This window comes from Phoca vitulina, unplaced genomic scaffold (genome assembly GCF_004348235.1).
Source record: "Phoca vitulina isolate PV1807 unplaced genomic scaffold, GSC_HSeal_1.0 scaffold13, whole genome shotgun sequence".
Lineage (NCBI taxonomy): Eukaryota > Metazoa > Chordata > Mammalia > Carnivora > Phocidae > Phoca > Phoca vitulina.
Window position 1 is genome coordinate 2932138 of NW_022589716.1, and position 17901 is coordinate 2950038.

Sequence of the window (17901 nt, forward strand, 5' to 3'; positions counted from 1 at the left end):
GCCCTCGCTGCCCTGTCCCTACCAGTCTGGATTACTCAGCATTCTGGCTCGCCTTCGGGACCTGGCCTCTGCTCTAACCCTTGTTACTGAGCACTTACTGTGTGTGCCAAGCTAGTGAGGCAAGAGGCCCATTTTCCCAACAGCCCCTGTCAGGATGGAAGTGACAGTGGCCGGAACCAGTGTGTTTACTAAGCACTTGAATGCCCGGAGCATCACGGGGTGGGGGGGGGGTGGAGATTTGGACCCATAGCTGGGTGATAATCTCACGCCTAGAAGCTGAGACTGAGACTCAGGGGGGCCCGAGTCTCCCCAGTGGGTGCATGCTGGGTGTGGGGAGGTCTGACCCTGTTCCTCCAGGGGAGACTTGCTGTGCGGCCCCCCAGCACATCCTTGTGCCTCTCACCTACACACACTCTATCCCACTTTACACATCCCCTCCATCTGCCTCACACAGCTGCCCATCTTCTCTCTGGCCAGGAAGCTAGAAGCAGGCACAGGGGCTGGGGCCAGGGGGCCTGAGCCGTGGAGAAGGGGCTGACGGGAAGACCTGGGTCTTTCTGGGGCACCCCTTGCCCCTCTACCATCTGGTGGCTGGACCTGACACCAGCCCTCCCTGACCTAAACCCCAGCACTCTGTTTCCCTGCCATCTCTGTTCTGGGCCCAGCCAAGGGACTGTGTCCCAGAGTAGCTTCATCTCCATCTAAGTCTTCAGAGGACCTCCAGTCTGGGGAAGACAGAGCCAAGCACAGATAGTCTCAGTGCTGGGAGGTCAAGGCTGGGCTGGAGGAGAGGATGGGGGTTGGGAGCACCCAGCTGAGTGTCAGAGAAGGCTTTCTGGAGGAGGGGCTTTTTGAGTAGGGTTTTGAGGAACGAGTAGGAGTTCCCCCACAGATACTGATGAGTGCCTGCAAACACACCCAGTTAACCACATACCTCCTATGCATCTGGCCCTGTCCTTTTTATCTCATTTGAACTTCTCTCCAGTTCTAATTCTCCAGATGAAGAAACAGAGATGGGATGGAGAGGACTGACTTGCCTGAGGTTGTACTTTCTGGCCCTTTCTCCTCTGCTTCCTTTGTTTTTCAACATCTTTAGCCTTTGGCCCTAACCGGGAAGAGAGAGAGAGAATCCCATGAGGGAGAAGGCCACCACCTAAGGTGCTGCTGTGGAATTTAGCACATAGCTGGTGGCTGATAAGTCTTCTTTGACAAAAACATTCTTCCCACCAGTCCACCAAGCTCGGAGGAAGTCCCCATCTCATAGAAGAGGATACTGAGACTCAGAGAGGCTTCTAGGGGGTGGGTACCCCCGCTTCTCCAGGAGAACCCCCCCATAAGGGCCTCCCCCTGAAAAGCAGCCCAAGACTCAGCCAACTATGGTCCCTGGAGTGTTTACTCTGCACCCAGGGCGGAAGGGACCAGGCAGGCGGGGGCGGACAAAGTCCGGGGATTATAAAGGCCAGTCCAGCAGCGTCCGGTGTCTCAGTTCAGAGCTCAGCTAGCACCAGCATGCCTGGACAAGGACTGACACCACCACACGGCTCTCCTATGCTGCTGATGCTGCTGATGTTCTCGTGGCTGCCTTCGGGAGGCGCCCTGTCTCTGGCCCAGGAGCACCTCCCGGCCTTTTCGGGACCCTCAGACGCGCACTCCAGCATGGATGTCTCCAGAGTCCAGGAGTTTCGGAAACGCTACGAGCACCTGCAGACCAGGCTGCGGTTGAACCAAAGCTGGGCTGATTCAAACCCTGACCTCGTCCGTGCAGCTCAAGTCCGGATACTCACTCCAAAGCGTGAGTGAAATCTAAGAGACCTCTGTCCCCTGGGCAGCTACCATCATTTAACCAGTGGTTCTGAGTCATAGGGGCCCAGGACTGCCCCTGAGCCTCAGTTTCCCCATCTGTGAATCGGACAAGAACATCTCCCCTTGGCGCTGATGGGGGAACTGGTGGCCTGGTTTACGCCAAGACAAAGTGAGGCTTGGCCAAAGTGAGATGTTACAGATCGCAGATGGGGAAACTGAGGCTCAGAGAAGCTAGGGATTCTTTTGAAAACTCACAGAGCCTGGAATTCCCAGAGACAAAGTCAGGTGGCAGGGAGTGGGTGGGTGGGGGGTCCTTGTCCTTGGATGTTTGGGGGAGGGCGTGCAATCCAGGAGAAAGGATGCCGGAGAGTGGGGATCAGGCTGAGCAGACAGGAGGAGCAGGCGGAGCGGATGAGAGGAGCGCAGCCTAGCGATAGGTGGAATGTGCCCGTACTGGTTCCAAATCTGACACAATCCCTTGACACGGCACTGCTGAAGTCGCACGTGGCATGTGCCTTAGGGAGGGAGGAGATATTTTCTCGCCCATCCACGGAGGATCTAGGGGAAAGAGAGGGCAGGAGGAGATCTGGGCTACGCTGGGAACTGGGAGGCGCTGGGGAAGAGTGTCAGGCCAGGAGGGACCGCTACTATCTCGCTCTAATCCTACTAGAGCTGTGAGACTCCAGATAATCCTCTTGTCCTCTCTGAGCCTAGTGACCGGTGTCCAGGGCCCTCAAACCCTAGTCCCCACAGTATCTCCAACACCTGCACCAGCCTAGGGATCTGAGAATCCTGAGGATCCAGATATCCTTCATTTCTCAGATACGGAAACCAAGACCCAGAGAGTTGAAAACACAGTAGCTAGCCCCAGCACTTAGTAGGCCTTCAATGAAATGTTTTTGACTGCCACAGGAGGGAGAACCAGTGTTTGGATTTTAGTCCCTCTAAATATCATGTATACATTAATTCCTGCAAGTATTTTTTTTTTTTTTTAAGATTTTATTTGAGAGAGAGAGAGAGAGCACAAGCAGAGGTGGGGAGGGGCAGAGGGAGATGGAGAAGCAGACTCCTGGCTGGGCAGGGAGCCCGACATGGGGCTGGATCCCAGGACCCTGGCAACATGACCTGAGCGGAAGGCAGAGGCTTAACCGACTGAGCCACCCAGGCGCCCTAATTCCAGCAAGTATTTACTAAGCACCTACTGTATGCCAGACATGGTGGTGACAAAGCAGACAGAAATCCCTGGTGAGGGGATTCAGTAGGGAAGATGAAATGATACGCAATGAAATAAAATAAAATAGGGCAGTGCCTATTTTAGGCAGGGTGGAGGGATACGTAGCCTGCCATGCTGAGATTCAGGGGAATAGTGTGCTTGGAAGAGGAAGCAACTTGTGCAAAGGCCCTGAGGTGGGATGCAGCTTGGCGCGGGGGAGGAAATGGGCTCTCGGCACCTGGCGCACAGTAGGCATGTGGTTGACTGTTTTCCTCTTTTCCTCAGTGCGACTTGGACCGGGCGGCCACCTGCACCTGCGCATCGCCCGAGCCGACCTGACTGAGGGGCTCCCCGTAGCCTCCCGCCTGCATCGGGCGCTGCTCAAGCTGTCCCCGACGGAGCCGAGCTCGTGGGACGTGACTCGGCCGCTGCAGCGTCAACTCAGCCTTGGAGGTTCCCGGGCGCCCACACTACGCCTGCGACTGTTGCCTCCGTGGGACCGGTTGGGAGCGACGTTGCCTTCTGCACGTCCCCAGCTTGAGCTGCACTGGCGGCCACGCGCGGCCAGGGGGCGCCGCAACGCGCATGCGCACGCCGGGGACGGTTGCCCCCTCGGGGAGGGGCGCTGCTGCCGCCTGCAAAGCCTGCGCGCGTCGCTCGAGGACTTGGGTTGGGCCAACTGGGTGGTGGCGCCTCGCGAGCTAGACGTGCGCATGTGTATTGGCGCGTGCCCAAGTCAGTTCCGATCGGCTAACACGCACGCGCAGATGCAGGCGCGCCTGCACGGCCTGAACCCCGACGCCGCGCCTGCGCCGTGCTGCGTGCCCGCCAGCTATGAGCCGGTGGTGCTTATGCACCAAGACAGTGAGGGTCGCGTGTCGCTTACGCCCTTCGACGACCTCGTGGCCAAGGACTGCCACTGCGTATGAGCGGTCCTAGTCTTTCACTTACGGCTCGTGATCAGAGATCCTTGCCTGTCGAATGGGCTTGTGGGACCTGAGATGCCCGATTCCCACCACTGCTGTCTACCCCGTCCCGCTCAAACCTCTGTATTTATAAGTTTGTATTTATTATTAATTTATTGGGATGATCTCCCTGGGGACTGGAGGGCTAGGGAGGGCTGGTCTGACGGTGTGCACTTATTTAAACTGTGGTAATAAAAATGAAGCTGTCTGACCTGAGCCCCGTGGTGTCCAGGATGAAGCTGTGTGACCCTGGGAAGAACCTTCCCCTCCTTGGCCTCAGTTCTCGCAGGGGACCTGGTATCAGGGTGAGTGGAACCGTTCAGGGAATGCGTGGTGGAGCGTCTGGCATGTCAGGCAATTGGATGGTGCTCATGACACCAATGCATCTCAAGGACAACCCTTCTCTCTGTCTCTGCTTCTCTGTCTCCTTGTGTCTCTGTTTCTGGGTGGCAGTCTCCCTCCATATCTCATCTCTCAGTATTCCTGTTTCTGTAGTTATATGGCCCTGTCTCTATCACCGCCGTGCAGTCTCTCCTTGCATTGGAGTCACCTTTCCAAACACAGGCAGCCTAGAGTCATGTCCATCTGTAGCCAAGTGTATTGTGTGTGATGTTGCCCCCGACCTAGAAGAGTCCCATCACTTCTTTTGGGGGCACCTCCCTCCAAGGGCCAGGAGGGCCACGCCCTGTGCAGCTAAGGCGACTGGGAGTTCTGGGGCTCTGCCTGTGCTTGGTTTCCACCAGCCCACAAGCAACAGCATGGCAGCCATCCCCTCCATCCGCTCGCTCCAGACCACGCATGGCCATTACCGGCACCGTCGGGGTTCCATTTCCAGTAACAGCTCCTGCAGAAGTGCAGAGTATCCTGGGGAAGCCATCGCTCACCACCCCGGGTCTCCCCAAGGCTAACCCGGGTCACTGGTGGGCAAGCTTCTTTTTCAGGAAGTCCACTCTCCTGTTCATGACTACAGTGTTGGGAATCCCCAGAACCCTCAGGATCTCTCCAGGCCTCCAGCGGCCGGATCACCTATGACTTGGCTCTGGAAGCTGTGAGGAAGCAGCTCCGTGGCCAGCCTGGCAAAGCCAACACCCCGCCCCAGTCCTGTGGCCACCCCCAGCCACCAGGCCTCAGGAGACGCTAGGCTCATCAGAGCCCTTTCCCTCTCCTCCCTTCTCCTCCCCCCCCCCAGACTAGGCAGGCTGCAGCAAGCAGAAGCAGTTGGGTTTTTTTTATATCAAAACACCAAAAAGGAAGTTGAGAGAACCCCACTCTTTACTATCCACACCACATGCATGCCTCCCTGACACCCTATAATTGTGTGCCTTGCACCAAGTAGAAAATAAACTCCAAGCAGCCAGTTAAAAAAGAAAAAAAAAAACAAAAAAACAGGAGGAGATAAATATGTTGTGAAGAACATTTTTGTGCATACGGCATCTCCCATGTTATATAGTCTTCCTACTTAGGATCTTGGAATCCCTGAGATGTGCCAGGTCCCCCCTTCCCACCTGCCTGTTCACCCTGAGAATCTCCAAAGGGAAATGTTACGGGGGCCTGGGGGACAGAGTACCTCCTTCCAGCAGTGAGTGAGGTGTGTCCCCTGTGAATGCTGCCACCCAGAGGCAGACCTGAATGATTGTAGGTGCCCATGAATGTATTCAGTAAATGCCCGCTTTGTGCCAGGTCTTGATTGGGCACTCAGGACACAGAAGGAACAAGACAGGGGTGCCTGGGTGGCTCAGTCGTTAAGCATCTGCCTTCGGCTCAGGTCATGATCCCAGGGTTCTGGGATCGAGTCTCACATCGGGCTCCCTGCTGGGCGAAGCCTGCTTCTCTGTCTCCCACTCCCCCTGCTTGTGTTCCGCTCTCGCTATCTCTCTCTCTGTCAAATAAATAAATAAAATCTTAAAAAAAAAAAAAAAAGAAGGAACAAGACAGGCAAAAGCACCCCATCTAAGCTCAGTCGAGTGAGGAAGACAAATGAGTACAAAGATACATAATAAGAAAGTGGTGGACTGCAGTATGAATTGTGCTGTGGAGTCAACCCAGGGAGTGCACTAATGAGTGGAGGCAGAGGTGATTTAGACGGTTGGGGGAGGGGGCCTCCCTGAGGAGATGGCATCTGAACTGAGACCTGGAGGAAGAACAGGACTCGGGGGAGAGTTAGGGAATGGGCATTTGAGGAAGTCAGAACAGCAGGTGCAAAGGCCCTGAGGTAGGAACAAGCTCAGTGTTCAGCCGCAAAACTGTTGAAGGTGGGGTCAGAGAGGTGGGTGGGGGCCAGAATCCACCAAATCTCATCGGTGGTGGTGAGGGGTGTGGGTGTGTTTGAAGAGCCATGGGTAGATGTGAAGGCGGGGGAGCTGGAGAGGGCTGGGATCTGATTTATGCTGGAGGCGAGGAAGGCAGATGATCGGGGGGCAGGGGTGGGCATTTGAACAGTGTCTAGGGTGGGGATGCAGAGGTTCAAGGAAGCTAAAGACCTTTATAGGTGCCCTCTCCCACCCCAGATCATTCCCAAGTGTTGGGGAACCCAAGAGAGCCTCAAAGTTAAGCTCAATCCCAGGGTCCCCCAAAGCTAGCAGATGCCATATGAGCATCTCCCCAAATACAGCTGTTGCCTTTGCTGAACATTATTATGCCCGTGTGCCTTTCCATACCTCTAGTTGCTGCTTACCGGGCCGGTCCCCCCACCCAGTATGCGTGTCCTCTCTGCTTCTCAAACACACATCCTTCAAAACCCACTCCAGATTCCCTTCTTATGTGCAGCCTTTTCCAAACTCTTTCGTTCATCTCCCTCTGGAGCCCTTGGCCCCATCCCTCCCTCCAGCCCAGGCTTGACCTCTCAGGACTGAGGGTGTCTGTGTCCAGCTCTCTCCCCTAGATTGGAGGGTTGGCAGGATCCAGGCTGGGAGCAGCTGATAGGAAACCCAGCTGAGCGGCGCCTGATGGCTCAGTTGTTAAGCGTCTGCCTTTGGCTCAGGTCATGATCCCAGGGTCCTGGGATCGAGCCCTGCATCAGGCTCCATGCTCAGTGGGAGGCCTGCTTCTCCCTCTCCCACTCCCCCTGCTTGTGTTCCCTCTCTCGCTGTCTCTCTCTCTGTCAAATTTAAATAAATAAAATCTTTAAAAAAAAAAAGAAAGAAAGAAACCCAGCTGAGGCATGAGTCTGAAAAAACTCTTGAAATACACGGAGCTCTGGGAGTTATTAACTCGGCCTGAGGAGGAACCGAGAAAGGCTTCTCAGTGGAGTGGCATTGAACCTGGCCTTGAAGGACGAGTTAATACATCTCAGCATATTGAAGCTAAAACAGCTGCAGAGACTGTCTAATTGCCTTGTTGTACAGATGGGGGACCTGAGGGCCCGTTAACTGCAGAGTCAGGACTTGGACCCATGCCTCCTGACACTCAGACCAGAGTTATGCACCTGTATTAAGATGTTTAAGAGTGTGGGATGCCTGGGTGGCTCAGTCGGTTAGGCGTCTGCCTTCGGCTCAGGTCATGATCCCAGGGTCCTGGGATCGAGTCCTGCATTGGGTTCTCTGCTCCACGGGGAGCCTGCTTCTCCCTCTGCCTCTGTCTCTCATGAATAAATAAATAAAATCTTTAAAAAAAAAAAAGATATTTAAGAGTGAGAAAAAGTGGAAGGGGATGGCTTTCTGGGCAAAAGGAGTGGCACGGGCAAATGAAAACTTCAGGAGCGAGGTGGGCTGGGTGGTGAGGAGGCCTAGACCAGAAAGACAGAAGGATGGGAGAGGACAGTGATAGTGAGGGGGGTAGGGCAGAACCACGCAGGCCTCAACCACCAGACTGAAGTCCTGGGGGGCAATGGGGAGCCACGGAGGGTGTGTGAGCAGGGGAGGGGCACAGTCCCATTCGTAAGTTATAATGATCCCTCTGGGGCTAGTGTGGGCTGCCCTGGGGGCTGAGTCTGGGTACCAAGTGCCTGGGAACAGGGCCTGAGAGTGACAGAGTGGGGAACAATTCGGGAGTCTCGGAGAATCTGGTCTGGGGAGCTTAGGGAATCCCCACCTCAAGGAACCCACTTGCCCTGAGCCAGCAGCGTTTATTAAGCACCGCCTGCATACCGACAGGAGGGTGATGACAGCGTTCACAAACTGACCCTCCTGTCCCCATGTCATGTCCTCTTCCCCCTTGCAGCAGCTGAGGGAGCTGAGAAGCAGAGCGGGGGCTGGAGAGGGAGCTGAAGAGCTTCCCTGGGCCTCAGGGACGGTCCTTCCCTGTCCCCATTCCTCAGGTGGGAAGACTGAGGCCAGGGAAGAGCCAGAATGCCCCAAGTAAGTAGAAGGCAGCAGGCTGGAGTTCAGGGCATCAAAGGCTCAGTGCCCGGGGATCACGTACTCCTCTTCGTCAAGTGGGGTCTGGTGCATCGACCGCAGGTTGCCGTAGACAGGCTGGGAGGCATGGTCGGGGCCCTCGTAGTTCATGTAGAAGTCGTTGTCCTCTGATGGGTGAGGCCTGTGGAGACAGAGAGATGAGAGGGGAGGGAGCACTCAGGGGGTAGGCATGTCAGCTTGGAGAGGCAAGGAAAGTTCTGGGCGCCTGCGTCCCCTCCTAGTGTTTACATACGAGGAAACTGAGGCACAGGGCCGTGTTCTCCCAGCTGCCCAACTTTCTCTGAGGAAAGGAGGTGGGGGCCAGGGATTCAGGGAAGATTCCATGGATTTAGCATTGTAACGCTCCTGTCCAAGGACCTCAAGCCCATGGTCAAATTGTTTTCTTCCTTAAAGTTGAGGTAATTGCTCATTTTTTACATTAAAGTCTAGACTTTATTTTTTTTTTTTAATTTTAAATCTAGACTAATTTTTTCAGTTTCCTCTTGAAAAATCAGAAGCTCTAGTGGCACCAGCCACATGGACACAAGTGGCCAGAGCCAAACCAGTGCCCTTTCAGCTGGGAAATGTTTTTACTAGATTCTCTGAAGCAACAGACTTTGTGGCCTCAATACAGAAATAAATTTCTGAGTCTCAGTTTCTGCATCCATGGAATTGGTCTGGGAGGAGATAGCTTCTCAGTGATGTCTAGCTATGTATGGTGGCAAGCCCCCCCCCCCCCCCCGCAGACTTCCCCTGCCTCTGGAACATTCTAACCCTACTCTGGTTTGAGCAAGTGGTGTCCATCAGTTATTCATGCTTTAGAATGAATCACTCCAAACACATAAATGCTTGTCTAGGGATAGACAGGACTGGGAGTCAGACTCTGCTTTCAGACTCACTGTGTGACCTTGGGCAAGTCACTCCCCTGCCTCCCAGAGCCTCTGTTTGTACAAGTGAAATGTAGGGTGGGAATGACAGATCGCATTCTAAACAATGTTTTTGGAGGAGACTGATCCTGAGGCTTTGGTGACAGCGAGACCGAGGTGAGCCTCACAGCACAAGCTGCCTTAGGGAGTCGAATGCCTGCAACCCCCTCCTGCAGGCCACTTCTGCTTTCGAGCCCTATTTGCATCTGCTTTGCATATTCTCTCATTTCTCACCCACAGCTTCCCACCAGCCTCCCCACTTTGTGGATTCCCCTGCCCACACCGATCCATGACCCTGTTCCATTCCTGCTTGGATTCTCCCAGCCACTTCCAGCCTCAGCTCTGATGTCTTGCCTTCTCAAACCGATTCACAGAAGATTCTCCATTCTCTCCCACCTCTAGGCCTTTGCCCCTGCTGGGGCTGCCCCCTGCAATTCCTTTCATTCCCTCATCCAACCTGGAAAAGTTGAACCCATCCATCTAAGTCCAGCCAAATCTAGAGGTGTCAGGGCTTTGTCGGGGAGAGAAGGACACAGTTTTCTGAACATCTCATGTGTCAAAGGGACATGTGGAAAGGGGAGCTGTCCCCATCTTACAGAGACTGAAACAGAGGCTCAGAGATAGCCCTGGGTCACACAGGATCTGAGCCAGGCCACCGACTACTTCTGCGACGCCCCTATTCTGCCTGGAACACTTGCTTCCTCTCTCCCCATCCTTGGCCACCAGAAACTCAGTTTGCAGGTCACGAAGGAGGAAACTTGTCTCATATACAGGAACTCACTTAATTCTTACCCCAACTCTACGAGGTAGGGGCTGTTATCTCCTTTTTACAGATGAGAAAACAGAGGCCCTGAGGTAAATCGACTGGCCCAAGATCACACAGCCTACGAGAGGTGGTGCAGGGATTAGAAACCTGGCCATCTGGCTCCAGAGTCTTGCAGGCAGGCGTGAATCACTCACCCATGTTCGGCCCACTGGTGCCCGGCAGCTGGCTGGCCCACGAACACATTCTCATAGTCAGGGGTGGAGGGTCTGGGCACGGCAGCCGCTGGGGGCTTAGGGCTGAGGCCCCGGCTACTGTATCTCGGCTGCTTGCCGGAGCCAGACCGACAACCACCCTGAGCAGCCCCTGTTTTGTCCAGGTCCCGGTTACCGACCCTCCGGCATCCCCGGAGTCTCCAGGCCAGCACCAGGCCAGCAATGGTGAGCCCCAGGAGCAGGCTGCCACTGGCCACCAGTGCCCCGATGGTCATCAAGGACAGGCCAGGGGAGCAGTGAGCCTCCAGGAAGGCAGAGACATTGCGCCAGGCACCAGTAGCTGTGTCTCGGCACTTGAGGGGTGGCCGGCTGGAGCAGTTGTCCTGTCGGACCAGGTGCCAGGGTTTTAGGACACAGCTGCAGTCAGCCTTCAGGTCAAGTGTACAGCTCATGGCCAGCTCCCTGTCCACGCAGGTCAGTGGGTTGTTTGTCACATCTAGGTCCTTCAGATTTCCCAGGTGTTTAAAGAAGAGCAGTGGTAGCTTTTGAAGACTATTCCCAGACAGGTTAAGGTAGAGCAGGTCCGTGGCCTGCAGAGACTGGTTCTGGGGCAGTCGGAGGCCTTGGCCACTGAAATTCAGGCATATGGCTGTGAACGCTGTGTTCCAGTCCACGATCCCGGAGGACACGTTGCAGGAAAAGACTTGGCTGCCTGTATCCTGCAGCAGCAGGGGCAACAACAGCATCCACGCCAGGGAGCCCCCCATTCAAGCAACCTGGGCAGAGACACCAGAATCCAAGCCCGGACTTTAGCCTGTGATCACCTCACCCTCACTGCTTGTGTTGTATTACTATTATCATCATCATCATCATCATCATCATCATCATCATCATCATCTCAGAGTGGCCCAGGCTGCTTTTGAAATGGTAAAGCACAGGCCCTCGCTTGCCGCCCCTCTGGATGGCTCTGGCTTCTGGCCTCAGTCTCCCCCTCTGGGGATTGGGTACGTAAGTAATCCCGGTGCCTGACAGTCCTGGAAGGCGAGGAGGAGACCCGGCCCAGTCGGCCCCTCCCCTTCTCCCAGTGGAGCCCCTTCGGGTTAAGTCGCCCATTCCTCCCCCAACCCCACCGTCCACCCCCCCACCACGAATATTTCAGGCGCCCTCACTGGCCAAGATGGGACCATATGCAAAATAAGCGGTTGCCCCGGAAACGGCCTGCCCCGGGCCCCGCTAATTGTTTCTCGCAGAACTGCGGGGTGTTGGGAGTCTTGGGCTGGGGTCGGATGGGGCTGCTGTAAGGAACCCCCTCCAGTCTGGCTTGAGGCTCCTTCCCGGACCCAAGTTCTAGCGCCTCCGTCCTATCTTTCTGGTCCCACCGCCACGCTTTTGCCTCGGCGGGGTGGAAGGTTCTGGCGCGGGAGGGGCTGCGTGGTGGCTCACCTGGACGTGGGGGCCGAAGTAGTCAGCACCCTCCGCGGATCCGCTGTGGTCCGGGGCGCTCCTCGGGATCTGCACCCAGCGACTCAGGGGAAGAGGAACTGGTGTCCGGGTTCAATGCTGAGGGGAAGAATGAAGACACAGAGACCCGCCCCCTGCAAGGCCTCAGGCCCAGGATTCTCACGGGAGGGGGAGGGGCGACCTGCTTCTCTTTTGCTGGAACCCAGTGACTACATGTCCCCCATTAATACCCTAACCGACCGACTGCTACCTCATCAACTCCCTTCCTGGTGTCAGCTCAGTTGACGCCCAACCCACGTGTTCACTTGTTCGTTCAACGATCACCCATGCTGAACTTCCAAAAGGCCCCAGTATGGCCAGGTTCTGGTGAAGCACCCAGTCTTCGGAGAGGACAGAGCTGGACACAGACAGACCCAGTCCAGTGGAGTCAGGTCAGGTCAGAGAGAGGGACAGAATCTTGGAAGGCTTCCTGGAGGAGGAAGCATTAGACTTGGGGCTTCCACACATGAGTAGGGTTTTGCCAAGGATTCCTAAAGCCTGCCTTTGACTCTCCAACCTGCTAGCCTTCCCCACAGACTCAGAGCTCCTGCTCCAGTACAGCGATGCCTCCATGCTGGAAGGGGCTGTGAGGAGGGTTCCCTGGGGAAGGAGACGTTGAGTCTGGGGCTTGGAGGATGAGTCACAGTAGCTGGCAGAAACAAATGCGTGGCAGATTTCAGGCAGAAGTCACAATAGGAGCAGATGCCCTGCAGCTTGAGAAAGCATGGCTGGCTGGGACAGTGTGTTTAGGAGTGGAGTGGTTGGAGTGGACAGGCTGAGAGGAGAAACTGGTGGTGTGGGCAGGGGGTGAGCAGTCCTGGCCTCAGACACCTTGCTGAGGAGTGGGACATTATTCCCAGGGCCATGGGGAGCCAAGGAAGATGTGTGAGCAGTGGAGGGGTACTGTGTTAAAAGATTCCTCCAGAGTGAGCCTGGTGTCTGGAGATGGGGAACCTGGGGAGGAGGCCAGAGTTCCAGAGGAGGAGGGGGGCTTGAGTCAGACCCAAAGGGTAGTAACAAAAGTAGATTAAGGAGGAGATTAAGGGCTAGGGGAGTGTCTCAGCCTTACCGGGGTCCTGGCATCAGGCAGACCAGGTTCAAATCCATTCCGGACACTGACTCACGGTGCAACTTTAACCACTCTGTGCCTCAGTTTCCACATCTGTAAAATGGGATAAATGCTAAGAGCCCTCTCCTTTTTTTTTTTTTTTAAAGATTTTTATTTATTTATTTGACAGAGAGATAGAGAGCGAGCACAAGTAGGCAGAGCGGCAGGCAGAGGGAGAGGAAGAAGCAGGCCCTCCGCCGAGCAGGGAGCCTGATGTGGGGCTCAATCCCAGGACCCTGGGATCATGACCTGAGCCGAAAGCAGCCGCTTAACCGACTGAGCCAGCCAGGCGCCCCTAAGAGCCTTCTCCTTGACTGTGGGAAGCTGAAATTCACTCGCCCATGCTTTCCCCTCTCCTCAAACTCTGCCCCTTTCCATCTAGGAACTCAGAGGAATTGAACAAAGGTTTTGAACTGAGACTTTATAGAAAGTTGCAAGTCGTTGCTTCAACACACCCAAAGGTACTCCCTCCTCACAGAAAAATTGCAAATCACAGCTCTGAGGTACCGTTTCCCCTATCTCTGTTTTCCCCTATCAGACTGGTAAAACTTGATAAGTGTGATAATGTCCGGTGCTCGCGGGGCTGTGGGGACACTGTGGCGCTGTCCCAGGGGAAGGCACACTGACACAGGCCACCAGAGTAACAAACACTTGGGCTTGCTGACCCAGCAGCCCACTTCTGGGATGCTCCTGAATAATTCACATTTACAAAATGAGAAGGGCAGCAGGGGCATGAACTAACTCGTGAGTGGATAAACAAAATGCAGTGCATCCATACAGCGCGATGTTCCTCAGCCAGAAAAAGGAACAAAGCCCTCACACACGCTACATCATCGATGAACTTTGAAAACATGATGCTGAGTGAGCCAGACACAAAAGACCACGTAGCCTGTGATTCCATTGATAGGAAACGTCCAGAACAGGCAAATCCATGGAGACAGAAAGCAGACTGGTGGTTGCCAGGGGCTGGGGGTGGGGGGCCGAGGGGGAGGGCCTGCTCATGGGGACGGGGTTTCCATTTGGGACAATGGAAATGTTCTGGAACTAGATGTTGGTGGTCCTTGCAAAACACTAGAAATGTACTAAAAAAAAAACCCTGAATTGTTCACTATAAAATGACTAAAATGGTAAATTTTATGTTAAGTGTATTTTGAACCATTTAAAAAAAGAGGGAAGGCAAAAAGATGGCAGAGCTAAGAGATGATTCATTGCAATGTTGTTATACAGGGTGGAAAAAAGGAAGCAACCTAAAGGGTTGGTTAGATGAATAACAGTTCATCCATCCTGGGGTGGCTCAGAGTCATAAAAACAAAATGATAGAGCTCTGTGAACCAATAAGGAAAGACTCATTCATCTTTTTCCACAGAGCTTTATAAAGCGCCTACGGTGTGCTGGTCACTGGTCTAGGAGCTGTGCATACGGCCCTGAACAAAACAGACAAAATCCCTGTCCTCATGGGCTTCTTGTAGCAGTTGGAGAGACCGGCAACGTGCGGGATCTACCGGGAAAATATGAGACGGGTGGAAGAAGCAGAGGAAAATAAAATCGAGAAGCAAGCAGGGAAGGTGGCAACTCTTTTTTTTTTTTTTTTTTTAAGATTTTATTTATTTAGGGGCGCCTGGGTGGCTCAGTCGGTTAAGCACCTGCCCTCGGCTCAGGTCACGATTCCAGGCTCCTGGGATTGAGCCCCGGTTGATCTGCTTCTTCCTCTCACTCTCCCTCTGTGCTCTTTCTTTCTCTCAGATAAATAAAATCTAAAAAAAAAAAAAAAAAAAAAGGCCAAAAAATAAACTCCTAGATTTCAATTGGCTAAAGAAACTTTGGATGAAACATGAAAAACGAAAATTCACGGTTACCTCTTAGCATCAGGCAGATGGGAGGGAGAACCTCCCCACGTATGTTCTTCAGTGAAAACATGGGCCTCAGCCAACAAGCACACATAAAGATGGGCCTTCAGCATAAGAGGGGCAGCTGGCCTCAGGCCCAGGTGTGGGTGGATGTCCCCCATGCCCCACACCCTGGGGGGAGTCGGCAGCGTCCAGCACGAAGCCCTCTTACAACAGGAGGAAATGAGGAAGTGTGTGTGTTTGGGGCGGAGGGAGGCAGGCTTGGGGCCTGGGATAGTGGGGTCTGGAGGTGGGTCTGGGGGACCTGCGGGACCTGGAGTCTAGACCATTTAGTGGGGTCTGGAGTTTGGGAGGCCTAGGTCCCAGGGCTTGGGGGTCTAGAAATTCCTGGCATGTGGGGAGGTCCTGGGTTCTGGAGCATGCCAGGGGTCTGATGGGCCTGGGGCCTGGGGGACCTGGGGTCTGGGCCGTGTTGCTGCTGCCCCAGCAGGTGGTGACCAGGCTATGGGAAGCAGGGCAGCTCTGGGCTCCACTGCCTGAGGGGGACCGGAATCTTCCAGAGGGCACACCTCCATACTCCCCCTCCTCCCCGCCTGACATGCCCAGAGCCTGGGTCTGAAACAAGCCTCAATGCCAGGCAGGGCCAGTCTCTCAGCACAGAGACTTCCAGAGGTCCTTAGGGACACCTAGAGACCTTCAGAAATCCCCAGAGATACCTAGAACAGCTCAGAATCCCCAAGACCCCAGGGTACTCAGAGACCTGTAGAGACCTTCAGAGACCCCTCCAAAATAGCCAGGAAAACACAGAGATCTCCCACAAAGACAAAGGTAGAGATATATACAGTTTTCCTGGGACAACCCAGACCCAGGGCCACCAATCTGTGGCCCCCTCAATTTAGCCATATTTGCCTCACACCCTCTGACCCCCACGTAGCCACCTGTGCTGGCGGAGGCCTCAGCCTGGGCCCTGCCCCCAGTATGCCGGAGACTGGGGAGCTGAAGTGGGATCAAGGGTTTGCCCTCCCCCCCATCCACCTCCCATCCAGCTCCTGGGCTCTCACACTTGTCCCAAATCTGCCTTTCTCTCGAGCCCTGATTCTCCCTGGGGCCAGGCCCCCAAACCTCTGGCCCCAGCCCCTGTCCTGCCATTTCCATTCCCATTTGTTCAAAGTGCAGCCTTTGAATGCCAGACTTCCTTCCCCCCACACCCCTCAGGGTCTGGCTTCCCCCTTAGGGGCCTGTCTCACCTGAGGGAGGGCGGAGGCCACCCAGGAGGCCCAACCCAGCAGCTGGGGCTATCCAGAGGCCCGGGGATCTTAAGGTGTCTGAGGGGCTCTGGAGCCACCAGGGCAGGACCTGGGGCAGGTGTGACAACACAGGGCTGGGCTGGGGCAGCAGAACTGACTCAGGGGCAAACTGTGGACAGACAGGGCAACCGCAGATCAGGCATGCATCCAGCAAACAACGACTGAGGTCGGCTTGGCCGCTTCACGGCCGTGTGACCCAGGGCCGGTGCCTTAATCTCTCTCCGCCTCGGCCTCCTCCCCCCTAAAAGACAGACAGTGAAAACCACCCTGTGGGGTGGCAAGGGCCGAGAAGCAGATGTGAACGTGAGCGTGTGCCTGGCACGGGGGGACATAGGCGACTTAGGACGCAGGCTGAGTGTCCCATGGAGGAAGGGGAGTGGTACATGAGGGCCCATCGATGCACCAAAATCGAATTCATAAGGTTAAAGCTGGATTTTTAATGATGCGGAAAGAGCCTGTTTGAGGTCACGCGGCCACGCCGGTTATAGTAAAATTTGAGAAGCCACTGAACGCTCTTGTCGGGGGTGGGGGAGCGAACAAAACGTGGCACCGAGGCGGCTGCGGTCAGCGAGCACCGTCCACCTGCTCGCTGCTTAGCCGAGGGCCGCTCCGGCGGTGGGAGGCCACCCTGCTGGCCCACAGGGCCCTCCTGGGGACAGCCCTCAACCACAAGACGGAAGGCGAGCTGATCAGAAATGCATCAGCTCCCCACCACCTCCGGTAGGACATCTCCGAGGCGGGCTCTGGGCTGTCGCCCCGAGGGCCCCCTGGGAAACCGGCTCCTGGGAGCCTGCTCGTTGGCGCCCCCTGCAGGGCTCCTTCTCTCTCCTCGCGGCCCGGACCGGGGGCTTCCGGGGAACAACCTCCCAAACAGTGAAGTTCCCCGAATCTGTTCTTAGGGCCTGCTTCTCAGGGACCCCAAATTAAGATAGGTGCAGTGATTGGGACACCTGGCTGGCTCAGTGGGTAGAGCATGCAACTCTTTTTTTTTTTTTTGAAAGAGAGAGCCCAGGAGCAAGTGAGGGGAGGCACAGAGGGAGAGAGAGAATCCCGATGCAGACTTCCAGACTTCACTCTGAGCACGGAGTCCAACGTGGAACTCCATCCCCAGGACCCTGAGATCATGACCTGAGCCAAAATCAAGAGCCCACCGCATAATCAGTCAACTGAGCTAGCGAGGTGCCCAGGAGCATGCAACTCTTGATCTCGGGGTTGTGAGTTCAAGCCCCACATTGGGTGTAGAGATTTTTTAAAATAAATAAAAAATAAACTTTAAAAAGAGAGATGTAATCTTCACGATAACCCCTTGAGATAGGAACTGTTATTACCAGTTCATTGGAACTGATAAGACCCCTCCCCCATTTTACAGACAGGGAAACTAAGGCATGGTGTGTTTGAATAGCTTGCCCAAGGCGCAACAGCAACTGAGGGTCAACCACAGAATCTGTGTGGTTGACCATTAGGGTACACTGTGCTCAAACACAAGATGCATTTGTCTGCATCTACCTGGGAGGTTCTGAAGAACCATTCCAAGACGTGCAATGAATCTCTATGTCACTCCTGGATACATGGATTTGGACTTGAGTTCATGATAGTGATTGCCTGTGGCTGTGGGCTAAGGAGGGTATTTTGTTTTATTTGTTAGGCTTTGTTTATTTTTGGTAAGATTTCATTCCTTCCTCAAATATTTACTGAGTGCCTACTGAATGCAGCAAAACTCGTGCCCTTGAGGAGCTGATATTCCAGTGGGGAGGGCGTCATGAACCATAAATTACCAAATTTAAAAGTGGTTAGGAAATAATAGTTCAATGGAGAAAAAGTTAAACAGAGTGTAGGGGGATTTGGAGAGCAAGACGGGGTGGTTCACAGTTTTGAAAGGTTAATCAAAGAAGATTTCTGGAGGAAAAAAAATGCAGGAAA

General features: G+C 54.6%; 3 protein-coding genes across 4 annotated transcripts; 2 read left to right on the top strand and 1 right to left on the bottom strand.

Annotated features, from left to right (window-relative positions):
* Window positions 1–1498: 1498 nt before the first annotated feature.
* Window positions 1499–3945, top strand: GDF15 (growth differentiation factor 15). The gene is made up of 2 exons (XM_032412477.1): window positions 1499–1792; window positions 3302–3945. The coding sequence occupies exons 1-2, from the start codon at window positions 1510–1512 to the stop codon at window positions 3943–3945; spliced, it is 927 nt and encodes a 308-aa protein (XP_032268368.1). The 5' UTR covers window positions 1499–1509.
* Window positions 3946–4288: 343 nt separating this feature from the next.
* Window positions 4289–5033, top strand: LOC116636930. The gene is given in 3 exon segments (XM_032412127.1): window positions 4289–4870; window positions 4909–4957; window positions 4959–5033. Coding segments are annotated over 3 exon segments (687 nt in total). The 5' UTR covers window positions 4289–4307.
* Window positions 5034–8033: 3000 nt separating this feature from the next.
* LRRC25 (leucine rich repeat containing 25) lies at window positions 8034–12839 on the bottom strand. Of its 2 annotated transcripts, XM_032412476.1 has the most exons (4): window positions 12789–12839; window positions 11663–11779; window positions 10202–10995; window positions 8034–8457 (listed from the first exon to the last, which is right to left on the bottom strand). In XM_032412476.1, exons 3-4 carry the CDS (start codon window positions 10984–10986, stop codon window positions 8319–8321), a joined length of 924 nt encoding a protein of 307 aa, XP_032268367.1. In that variant the 5' UTR covers window positions 10987–10995; window positions 11663–11779; window positions 12789–12839; the 3' UTR covers window positions 8034–8318. The 2 variants fall into 2 exon arrangements, 1 of the variants encoding a protein (XP_032268367.1); XR_004300422.1 differs by lacking the exons at window positions 10202–10995; window positions 12789–12839 and having other exon boundaries at window positions 8299–8457.
* Between the last annotated feature and the right edge of the window lie 5062 nt (window positions 12840–17901).

What these genes read in the sequence shown, in the direction of transcription:
- LRRC25 (XM_032412476.1), bottom strand. Translation starts at nt 10,986, where the DNA reads ATGGGGGGCTCCCTGGCGTGGATGCTGTTGTTGCCCCTGCTGCTGCAG. An exon ending in CACCAGTGGGCCGAACATGG is followed by an intron (nt 8,458 to 10,201) that starts GTGAGTGATTCA and finishes CTGTCTCCACAG; the next exon opens with GCCTCACCCATCAGAGGACA.
- GDF15 (XM_032412477.1), top strand. Translation starts at nt 1,510, where the DNA reads ATGCCTGGACAAGGACTGACACCACCACACGGCTCTCCTATGCTGCTG. An exon ending in CCGGATACTCACTCCAAAGC is followed by an intron (nt 1,793 to 3,301) that starts GTGAGTGAAATC and finishes TCTTTTCCTCAG; the next exon opens with TGCGACTTGGACCGGGCGGC.